We start from the raw sequence: 11,688 nt of genomic DNA, 5'->3' as shown, positions 1-11,688 counted from the left end.
GCAGCGCTGCCGCTTGCCAGGAGCTCCCTCTGTCCCAGGAGCCCAGCCCATCTCAGCAGCACAGAAGCAGCCCAAGGCCCTTTAATGACACCTCTGGTGGGTTTGTTGCTGAGTCCATGGACATCAGGCCCTGAGGGGAAGGTGAGGAAACCTCTCAAGAAGTCAAAGTCAGATACAAACTCCAAAGTTTCTTGTACTGTTAATGGGTTCCACTGAGGGAACCTATTGAGAAACAATACCAGGTTTGGTTACGGAAGAAAACTGGAGGTCAGGAAAAGCAAAGTCAAGATGGCTCTGATGCTGAGTAAACCTGGATGTGTTTCATTAACCAAAGGGCCAAGCTCTAACCCCCAGCCCTGGGAAGTCAGATCCTTTTCCTCCCACGTTGCCCATGGCCCTTCCTGGACAGTGTGATGTGGGGCTGTGCAAGGCCAAGGGCAGGACTATGGTCCCACAGCTCCCAGGTTCCTGGCTGGGGACAAGGAGGCCATGAGGCCCCTGTGCTGGAAGGACAAGGTGTCTCCTCACAGGCATCAGAGGTGCAGACAACAGCCATAGCCAAGGGGAGGAGCTCATGTCTGGTTTTGGCTTTCAGCCTCTTTACATCCCTTGATCATCTCCACCACAGCCTGTCCTGTACTGTGGCATCCCCTGCACCTCTTTCCCTGCAGGCTGGAGACATCCCCCCTGCGGCCCCACCTTGCTCTTGTCTGAGCATCTTCCTTCCTTTGCTGAGATTCTCCATCCTCCCCAGCTGCTCCTTGAAGCACAAAGACTTGGGCTGATGCAGACTCCCTCTGCTGACCTGCTCCACCACAGCACTGCCCTTCCAGTCACATTCCTTTCTGCTCATCTCCAGCCTGGACCTCCCCAGCTGCTCTTTGTGCCATTATTTCTTTCTCATACCATTTTTCACTAGGAAGAAACCTCCACCACCTCTGAAACCACCTCTCAAGCACTCTCAGGCGACTTCTGCACTGCTGCAGCCTCACCAGCGCTGCTGGGCCAAAGCAGCCCAGGTCCCTCAGCATCCCACACCATGTGCACAAGGTGCTGAACCTGCCTTGGCACAGCCCTGCACTCTCCAGTTCCTCCCTGCTTCTCCAAACTGGGAAGCCGCACACTGGCACACCCCCGTGTGTGTGGGGTCACACCAGTGCTGAACCGAATGGGATGAGAACTCCAGGTGTCGGGATCCCCACGCTCCTCCTCATGCAGCCCCGTGTGCAGCTGCCTTGTTCATGGTGAGCATGCACCACGGTCTTGTGTGGGGACCTTGGAGTGCCCAGGCCCTTCTCCTCAAGGTCACTGCTCAGTATGTCAAGTCCTCGTCTGTCCTGACAGATAGTGTTGTTCTCCTACCCCAATACAGAACAGGTCACTTCATCTTGTCAAAATTCAGAGCTTTCTGAATGGGTGAACACCAGATTTTCTCAAGGTCTGGATTGTCCCTTGACTGAAGCTCCATTTGCTCATCTGTTAGTGTTTGCAGTCAGGTGGTTTATCCTAATGAGGTTTTCTCTCTCAAGATAACACCATGAGGAGTTATAGAACATTACAAATATCATCTCATGGAGAAACAGTGGGGGCTTGAGAGTCCAGTACTCATCATGCCAGAAGTCTGGAGTCAAAGTGATAGATCCTCTTCATGTTGGAGAGCAGCAGGAATGCGTGGAGCTCTGCCTGGGGACAGACAATGTCAGCTGAAGGTTGAGGAGTCACCATGAGAGGGCAGAACAACATGGGCAATGTTGTGGTCACTGGACATCAGCTGCAGACTCACTGATCAGGCAGAGCAATGAGATGAGGCCTCTTTCAGACAAATGAGAGATACCTCATGTTTCCAGGGCCGTGTCCTTGTGGCAGACCTGAGATATCCCAATATCTGCAAGGTAGCAGCCATCCAAGAGGAGCTGGAGCTCATTGACAACATCTTCCTGACACGGGTGACTGAAGAGTCAGTGAGGTGAGGTGCCCTGTGGGACTTCACACTTTCAAACCAGGAAGAGTTGGTCAGGATGGAACAGTCAGGGATGGGAAAGTGGAGCTGAGGCTCCTGGGAGATGACAACAAGGCAAAGAGCAGGATTTCAGGAGAGCAAGCTTTGGCCTGCTGAGGGACCTGCTTGGGTCCTATGGGATATGACCTTGGTGTCTGCAGTGCTTTTCTCTCACATCTCCTCCTTCCTCTCTCCCACCTGCTGTTGTGCAGTGTTTTTTACCCTTTCTCAAATAAAACATCACAGAGGTGCTGCCAGCATCACTGAGTGGCTCAGATTTGGCAAGGAGTGGGTCCATTTGGAGCCAGCTGAAATCAGCTGTCTGATGTCAGTCTAACCCCTGTTGTCTTCTCAGAGAGGTGACAACTGTAGCACAACCACACCCACTCCCAGTTCCAAGACTTTGCCATGTAAACCCAGTACAGGGTGACAGCGCGTTGGGTTTTGCAAACTGCTGGATCATGGAAAAGATCTTCTGTCAGCAACCTGAAGAAGTCACCAGTCAATGAGCAGTTTCCTATGGGGAACTGTAATTGCCCTGACATTCACTGGCCTGGCAAAGTGGCAGGTGCCAACAGTCCAGAGGATCTTGTGACAACTTCTTAACATGTCTGCTTGGTGAGCAACAAAGGTGATTCGCACCTGGATCTGGAAGTGGGAAACAGAGAAGAGCTGGTGAGAGATGTGAACATCAGTGTCCACCTTGGCTGTTGTGACCAGGAAACAGTGGGGTCCCAGGCACCAGAGGGGAGGGAGGAAGGCCAGCAGCAGAGCTCAGGCTGGTGGGCTCCAGATTTTCACATACCGGGGGACAGTGGCCAATAGAGGTGGGGACATAGAAGTAGGTCTGAAGTGTGAAGGAGCTCAGGAAATCTGATCAGCCTTACAGGACAGCCTGCTCCAAGCACAGGAATGATCTGAGTTCCCATGAAAAGAAGCATTTATCTTGTGAGGCTGCCCATTTGAACTGTTGGAGCTCCAGAGCAAAAAGGCAGCACACAGGAGGTTGAAGAAGGGGAAGCTGCAAAGGAGGAATTTAGAAAACTTGTCCATGGATGTGGAGATGATGCCAAAGCTGCCCTGGATTTGATACCTGCGGGGAGGCTGAGGGCAGCAAGATGACCTGATATAGCTTCATTTGCAGTTAAATAGAGAGGGCGATTGTGGGCCTGCTGCTGCACTTCTTAAGAGTAGAATCAGACAGGACTGAGGTTCTTCATGGCTTCTTTGCCTCCATCTTCACCACCAAGGTCTCCTGGGACTCTGTTCCTGAAGGCAGGAGTCTGGAGAACACCCAGCAGTGGATGGGGCTCAAGTCAGGGGTGACCTGAGCAAACTCAGACACCATTCCAGACCAGGAGATTGGACACTTGAGCAGCTCCCTGAACACAAGTATCGCTGTGCTGTGGCACCTGAGATTCCCAGGAACACCCACCTCTTGATCCAGAGGAGTGTGATTCCTCTTGAGGTGTCCTGGCCTATCTCCTCACTCACATGGTGATTTAGGCACCCACTTTTCCAATACATTCAGTCTTATCCTGAGACGCTCCACATCAATATGAACAGGAAGCTGTCGATGCCAACTGTTCTGGAAAAGGAGGGAAGGGTGAGCAGGGAAGAAAACAGAAGAAATTTGGCTTTATTGCTGTTTCTTGTGGAAATGCTCTCTGCTTGGCTGTTCCTGAAATCTCCCTAATCATCCACACCAGACTCGAAGCCTTTAAGAAAATGATGCACAGAGCCTTGGCTTGTAAGAGGATTTTCAATGTTAATGAGCCCTCTGCTGCCATGATCCTGAACTGCAGCTACTGAAACAATGAACAAACCTCTCATGAAGTGAAAGGCAGAAGCAAACCCCAAGTTTCTGAGGGTGTTTGGGACCCCATGGAGGCCATGGCTGACACAGCTGTGAAGGAAACAACCAGTGCAGGTCCCTGTCCCTGGAGGCTGGTGAAGGAAAGACTTGGAGACACTGGTTACAGGTGGTGAGGGCCATGTGGAGGTGGCTCTGATGCCATGTCAGCCCTTGATGCTTGTTCATCTCCAGAATGGCTGAGCCCTGACCCCTGGGACCTGGCAGATCTTTCTCAAATATTTGTCAAGGTTTTTCCTGTCGACAGTGTGTTTTGTATTTTGGGAGTTGGTTTTATGTGAACTGCTGTTGCTTTAACTGCAAGGCTCTGGTTTTCTGTGGAGCTGCAAATGCCTGTGAGTTCCTCACAACTCACCCAGCTTCTTTCATACAGCTGGCAATGGTCACCAATCACCTCAAGGTCCCAGTCCCACACTTGCTTGAATCCTCTATTTGGATCCATACCCATCACTCCAGGAGGTTCATGCATCCACCAGGCTCATGGATGATTCCTGAGGACCATCCAAGTGTGGGCAGTGTAAGAGAGGAGCAGAGCAGGGTCAGCTCATGGGCCATGACTGAGCACAAACACCCCAGCAGCAGCCATTCCCCATCTCCCAGGCACAGTCATGCCCACAGGATGGAAATGGCACTGCCATATATGAGTAGCCCAAGAGAGGTCTTTCTTCCTTCCATATTCCCAGGAAAATCTTCCTCCTATTCCTCCTCCACCTGCAGACATCAACTGCTTTCCCTTTCTGGGCTCAGACATGGCTGGAAGGGTTCACAAAAGCCAACAGCCATCTCATTGCTTCTCCCTGACATGCCCTGACCCTCTCCCACACCTACACATGGCCAATCACGGCTGCTCAGGGCCTCCCGCTCTTCAGAAGAGGCCTTGAGCTTCTTGGTTCTTCCTGGTGCTTGTTATAAACTTCCTCGCTCTCTCCAGAGTTCATGATGAGCTTTCTTGTCCATAACAGCCCCTTTTATGACCATGTCTTACTAAATGGTTGTCTTTGTATGATCATTTGTGCAGAAAGGGCAGTCACAGGACAGCACCCAATGTGTCATAACTGATGCTGAGTGAAATGCCGTAAAGACCTGATGAGTTCCCCCTGTGTCTGTGTCTCTCCTGGAAGGAGTCTGTCCCGAGAAGGGGATCCAGCCTCTGCCACTCTCTGCAGAGGCACATGAGCAGTGTCCATGCACCTGGGGACACAAAGGTGACGTTTGCCAGACCATCCTGCATCTGAACCCCTTAGATGTGTGCCTGTGGATGAGGTTTGAAGTCTTATAGTGCAAATACCTATTTAATTGTTATTGCCAGAGGGGCTACCACAGATGCAGGGTACTATTTTACAAATATTTAAATATAAGCATATTAAACTTTTATTTTTCTTTAAAACCTGACATTCCTTGACAAATTACACAAACACTGAAGGATTATTCATGCCTTTTAACATGATTATCCACAGAAGGCCACCAGTTTTGCATCTCAGGAAATGGGATGCCAGAGTTCAAGGGCAGGATGGTTTGGGCTCTGTGCTGGGATCTGGAAACTGAAATGTGCTCCCATCTCCCAACCCCCTGCCCTTCTCAGTGAGGGTGTGAGACATTCTGCCAGCGAGGGCTGAACTCACAGTCATGACCAGTATCTTATGTCCAACTGCAGCCAGTGGTGTCCTGACAGCTCAGGAGTGGAGATTCCATTGCTGGAGGTATTTAGAAGATGTGGAGATGTGGCACTTTGGGATATGGTTTAGTGGTGAGCTTGACAGTGTTTGATTTACGGTTGGACTCCATGTTCTTAAGGGTCTTTTCCAGCCTAAATGATTCTACAGTTCTATGATTTGGGTTGAAACCATTTCAGTTCCATCACCTCCAGCTTCCCTCAGAGGCTGCTGTTGTGTGGCACAACTGTCCTGGCTCTCCAGGCAGGTTGGGCACTGGTTTGGTGCCTGCATTGGGAGTTTTCCCCTTCCTGGGGTAAAAGGCTGTTGAGGAAAGACAGTTGTAGAGATTTGGGTCACAGGGATTTGAAGGAATCCGTTTAAAATCTGAGCAGGCTGGGCTTTGGTACAAAGGCACAAAGGACGCCAGAATCTTTATGTGGTGTGCACTGACACACACTGTCACCTGCATTTCCCGTCTCTGCAGTCCCAGCTGTGCAGCAGGGTCTGGAGTTCTGAGCTCCCTTCATCTGCCCTGTGTGACACCTGTAAAATGGAACTACCCATGTCAAATGGCTGGTTTTGATTGTCTTCACAGCCTGAAGCACCACACGGGTCAGCAGACAAGCCAGGATATCCAAAAAATCCTCACATATCCTTCACTTACAGTTTGGGTGTTTGCTGGCATCTCAGCAGACATGGCATTCGGATTCCTGGGTTCAAGGAGCTGGTCAAGTGCCTTTTCAACATTTCTGTAATGGTGGCTTTGCTGCCTGGCTGATGTGCAGACTCTGTACATGGATGCTGACACCTCTTGAACAACCTGTTCTGAAAGGATGAACAAGGTGGGCATGAGGACAGCAAAAAAGAAGAACCTGGGTGGGGGTAAATGAAAAGGGATGTACAAGTTGTGGTCAGGGCTGTTTGGTGGCACTTGTAAAGCAGCCCTGGACCTTCTCTGAATTATTCCTGTGGTCAGAGAGAACCTGAAAGCTGTCTCTAAATTGAAAACATGAGGGGGATGAAAGGACATTGACATTCAGGCTGGATGGAACGTCAGCAGGTTTCTCGACCAACCTCCTGCTCAAAGCAGGGTCAGACCAGATTACTCAGGGCTTGATCCAAACACATCTTGATCACTTTCTGGCGTAGAGTGAATGCACACACCTGGGACACAGCTTCCAGTGCTTGACTGTCCTCAGGAATGGAAAGTTTCTCACTGTCTATAGCAACTTTTCAAGCCCAAACATCCAGATTGTTTTTTCCTGTCTTGTTACACACTAACACAGACCATAATATACTGCCTTGGGCACAAGAATATTGTGGGGGATTACGCTGAATGCCTTGCTGACTTCCAGGTAACAGACCATCAATGTTCTCCCCATGTCCACAACCCTGTCCTTTCCTCACAGGAAGCAAAGAGGATGGACAGACACAACCTGCCCTGGGTAAACCCCGTCACCTTCTCTTCCAGACACCCAGAAATGGGGTCCCAGTGGACATGTTCTGGGGCACAGCCCTTAGTTCCCCTGCTCACCCATTGGCCATTTTGAAAAGTGCACACACTGTGTGAGAGCTGCCAGTGGTCAGGGAGTCCCCCCAGTCTCCATGAGCTTTCCAAGATGGTGGAGAGTGGCCTCCCCGTGACATTGTCCTGCTGTCTCAGCTCCTGGGATGCTGCCCCTGCTGTCCCATAGACTGGAGAGGATTGTGTTAGTTCCAGTGGCCCCTGACTTGATCCCCATCCTATGCTGCTTGTTCTCCAGATTCCTGTCTCAAGACACAGAGGCCTGGACACATTGCTGGTGAAGATACAGGACAACAGGACACAGGGATTCTGACCTCTTTCCCTTATTAAATTGATCAGTGGCCACACACTGTCTTTGTTTCTCCTTTAAGTGTTCTTGCAGTAGTAACAGCTCATTATGTGCCCTTGAATTGCCTTACAGGTCCAGACTGAGTTTTGATCTGGGCTATTCTGTGCTTGGAGGCTGCTGTCCTTGCAGACCAGATGAACTCACTTCTGCCACCCTGCCTGGCAGTTCATTCCACCTGTGTCACAGCTCTGTCTGCAGCACTGACAGCACCAGCTCCCCCAGTCAGGTCCCTGGCTGAGGCCATTGCCTCACATCTGGGCTGAACCACCCCAGCTGTGGCACCAGCCCAGCTCTGACCTGCCACAAGGAACCTGGTACCAAGTGTCCAAGAGCTCATGTGTGCCAAGGCTTTGCCTCAGAGCACGGACATGACATGGGCAAATATTGCTGAATGTCTCTCTAGACCTGGGATATAAAACCAGAATAAAATGTCTTAACTCATTCAACTGAAGATATTCCTCCTCTAGCTTTGAGGAATTAGATACTTTGCTGTGAGATTCCTGGTGTCCTGTATAATGATGGAACAAGAAAATATGATTCTCATAGTGATTTTTTTTTTTTTTTAAAACTGAATATACAGTGCTAGAAATAAGTGTCTCTGAAGAGGAGAGAGAATCAACATCACTGATTACTTCAACTTTGAAGTTGTGCCCCTGGAGCCCCAGGGACATGAGGAGGGAGCCCAGAGGGGACAGAGAAAGGGACATCATGGGCTGCTCCTGTGCTGCTGAGATGGGCTGGGCTCCTGGGACAGAGGGAGCTCCTGGCAAGCGGCAGCGCTGCAGAGAGACAGCTCTGCCCAGGAGCAGCTCCTCTGCACAGCGCAGCAGGGCTGAGGGCTCTGCCTGGAGATGCTGACAGGAGAGCAACCAGGCAGAGAGAGATTAAAGGCAATGTGGGGTGGTAGGTTGCTGAGGATTCAATGAGACAAATCTTCACAGTTCTAACATGGTAAGTGTCTGGCTGTAGGACAATGCAGCTCCATTTCCTGGAGGAAGACCCTAAGATGCTACAGCCAACAATTTACAGGATCTGTCAGGTGTCTCTCACAGTATCTCTGTTGTAGAGGAGAAGAACACACTCCAGAGCAGGGCTTCCCTGCTGCACTGTCAGAGGGAAAGGGAATGACAACAACTTCTGCTGAGAGTGAGTGCAGGGGGAGCACCCAGGGGTGCCCAGGGCTGTCCTGCAGAGCAGGGTCCCGGCAGCCCAGGGCTGTGCTGCAGCGGGGACTCTGCCGCCTGCCAGGATCAGCGCTCAGCCTGCCCGGGGAGATCCCCACGGTGCTCTGAGTAGAAGTGTGGGTGGAAGGAGTGACCCCCAAAATGCCAGGGTCCTTCTGCTGTGGAGAGGGTGCTGTGTGGATCAGGGCTGCTCACAGCTCCTGATCACTCCCAGAATATTTACAACAAGAGGTTTCAAGAAGAAAATCAAGACAAGGAACTTTCCTGAGTCTTTGCTTTCAGTCTCCCGCTCTTGGGGAATGGGTGGGAATAGATGCAGAACGAGTTCTACATTTTAAGCAAATATTTGCATACTGCAACTTTGTGATCAGTAGGTCTTCAAGAGAATCCCGATATGCCTTCAGCCACACCTCTGCCTATGCAATAACAGCATCACTTTTGCTGGACAGATTACACTGAATCTATCCCGTCCTTTTTTCCAGCCTGCAAACAGGAAGATGCCCCCAGGCAGTGCCCTGTGAACAGGCAGGATCTGTAGGACCAGGGGGAGGGCACAGAGGGTGGGATGGGGTCTGTGAGCACTGACAGGGAAGAGACATGGACAGGGAAACACCTCCCAGGGGGAGAATCTCCAGGCAGCAGGGAAATGATCAGAAATGAGAGGAAACTAAACCCAGAATTGTTATGGGAGGGAGAACAGAGAAAAGTCCCTGTGATCCCCTGCAATGCAGATCCCTCCTGTGAGCAGCCCCCTGGCCTCCTGTCCCACCCAGCAAAGCCTCTGCCCTCAGGGCCGGGGGCTCCAAGGCATGAAGCAGCTCCTGTGCAGCCAGAGCTCCAGTTCCTCTGCAGAGCACAGGGGCTGAGAGCAGCTGCCCGGCAATGTTGGTGTCTGGGAGGTGGCTGCACAGCTGGGGAAGGGTGACGCTGTCTGAGTGCCCGGCTGCCTCTGCCCTGGCCTCTCTCACACCCACCCTCACCGCATTCTCCTTCTTGCTCCCCTGCTCTGGGTCACTGCTGTTGGGATCTTGTTCTTGCTCTCAGGCTCTCTGGGGATGGCAGTTTCAGCTGCAGAGTCACAGCCCGATCTTGTGGGTCCTTTCCTGCAGCTGTGTCCATGGGAACACGTATCCCAGCTTTGCTCTGCCCTGTGGGGTGTGGGCAATGCAGTCTGTGGGGCTGGGGTGTGAGCTGTGGCTCCCTGAATCAAATGCCTTCATTAGGACTATTGGCTGTCTGCTTGCGGTTTCGTTCCAAGCTGTGAGCTTCGCTCCAGGATGCAAACCTGTCCTACAGCATCTGTGTGTTCTCTGAAAGCATCATAATGAAGGCAGAGGTGCTGATCTCAGCAGTGTCTGCGGGCTTTTCAGGGTAACATGGGAGTGTGATCAGTCTCCATCTCAGAAAGGTGCCAGCCCAGGGCAGCTGGAGCAAGAGAGGGGGACAGAGCAGCTGCCCTCACTCTGCACTGACCCACAGGCATCCTCTGGTCTCACAGGACTCGCTCTGTTCTCCCTGAGTGCACCAGAAATTCTGGGGGTTTCTGACACCCAAAAACACTCTCCAGGGTGGGAGGGCAGAAGGAGCTGTAGAAACACCAAACCTCTCAAACTCAGTTTCTCAGGCCTGGGGATACAGATGCTGACAGTCCTTTCTGCACCAGGAGCGGTTCCAGTTGACAAAGCTGAACCCCAGGACTGGCCCCTGCCCACCCAATCACACAGGGTCAGGCTGACTGCTCAAGAGCCCCTGGGCAGAGACCCTGCTCTTCATTGCACACTCATCAAGCACCGACGAGGGCTCCAGCCAGGACGTTCTCCTGGAAAACGAAAATTTTCCCTTTGTGGGAGAGTCTGTGGGAAATGGCTTTGGTTTCTCCCAGAGTAGTTTCATCTAAACCATCACTATATTTTCCTCCTTGCACAGGTCCTCATGCCCATAGACAGCAAATGTCCAACAGCAGCTCCATCACCCAGTTCCTCCTCCTGCCGTTCACAGACACACGGGAGCTGCAGCTCTTGCACTTCTGGCTCTTCCTGGGCATCTACCTGTCTGCCCTGCTGGGCAACGGCCTCATCATCACCTACCATAGCCTGGGACCAGCACCTCCACATCCCCATGTACTTCTTCCTCCTCAACCTCGCCCTCCTCGACCTAGGCTCCATCTCCTCCATTCTCCCCAAGTCCATGGCCAATTCCCTCTGGGACACCAGGGCCATTTCTTTTATAGGATGTGCTGCCCAAGTCTTTCTGTTTTTCTTCTTCATTTCAGCAGAATATTATCTCCTCACTGTCATGTCCTACGACCGCTACGTTGCCATCTGCAAACCTCTGCACTACGGGACCCTCCTGAGCAGCAGAGCTTGTGTCCACATGGCAGCAGCTGCCTGGGCCACTGGGTTTCTCAATGCTCTGCTGCACACGGCCAATACATTTTCACTGCCACTGTGCAAGGGCAATGCCCTGGGCCAGTTCTTCTGTGAAATCCCCCAGATCCTCAAGCTCTCCTGCTCACACTCCTACCTCAGGGAAACTGGGCTTCTTGTGGTTGGTGTCTGTTTGGCATTTGGGTGTTTTGTGTTAATCGTGGTGTCCTATGTGCAGATCTTCAGGGCCGTGCTGAGGATCCCCTCTGAGCAGGGACGGCACAAAGCCTTTTCCACCTGCCTCCCTCACCTGGCCGTGGTCTCCCTGTTTGTCAGCACTGGCGTGTTTGCCCACCTGAAGCCCCCGTCCATCTCCTCCCCATCCCTGGATCTGGTGGTGTCTGTTCTGTACTCAGTGGTGCCTCCGACAGTGAACCCCCTCATCTACAGCATGAGGAACCAGGAGCTAAAGGATGCCATGTGGAAACTGACAACTGGATTTCTTCTGAATCTATAAACTGTCTGTCTTCTACATAAGAAGACATTCTCATTGCAGGTTCATCCTGTGTGCAGTATTTTTTGTCTCTACTTGTGTGTTTGGTTTTTTTTATGATAATATTTTTATTCCCTTTGTAATTCACTGCCTGCTTTTCTTTTCTCAGTGAGTGGCTGTGTCAATGTGGAATCGTGTTCTCTGTGTTTAAGCAAAATAAAAGATCCTTCACCAATAATTTTCA

At 51.5% G+C, this 11,688-nt stretch overlaps 1 protein-coding gene across 1 annotated transcript; it reads left to right on the top strand.

Annotated features, from left to right (window-relative positions):
* The first annotated feature begins 10,880 nt into the window (after positions 1-10,880).
* Positions 10,881-11,468, top strand: LOC136116199 (olfactory receptor 14J1-like). Its single transcript, XM_071802918.1, has one exon. It carries the CDS (start codon positions 10,881-10,883, stop codon positions 11,466-11,468), a length of 588 nt encoding a protein of 195 aa, XP_071659019.1.
* The last annotated feature ends 220 nt before the right edge of the window (positions 11,469-11,688 follow it).

The sequence above is a fragment of the Patagioenas fasciata genome (assembly GCF_037038585.1).
Source record: "Patagioenas fasciata isolate bPatFas1 chromosome 6 unlocalized genomic scaffold, bPatFas1.hap1 SUPER_6_unloc_2, whole genome shotgun sequence".
NCBI lineage: Eukaryota > Metazoa > Chordata > Aves > Columbiformes > Columbidae > Patagioenas > Patagioenas fasciata.
The sequence above is the reverse complement of the archived record's forward strand: the minus strand, read 5'-3'. Positions and strand labels throughout refer to the sequence as shown.

Excerpts from the sequence above, each read along its gene's own strand:
- LOC136116199 (XM_071802918.1), top strand. The coding sequence starts at position 10,881 with ATGTCCTACGACCGCTACGTTGCCATCTGCAAACCTCTGCACTACGGG.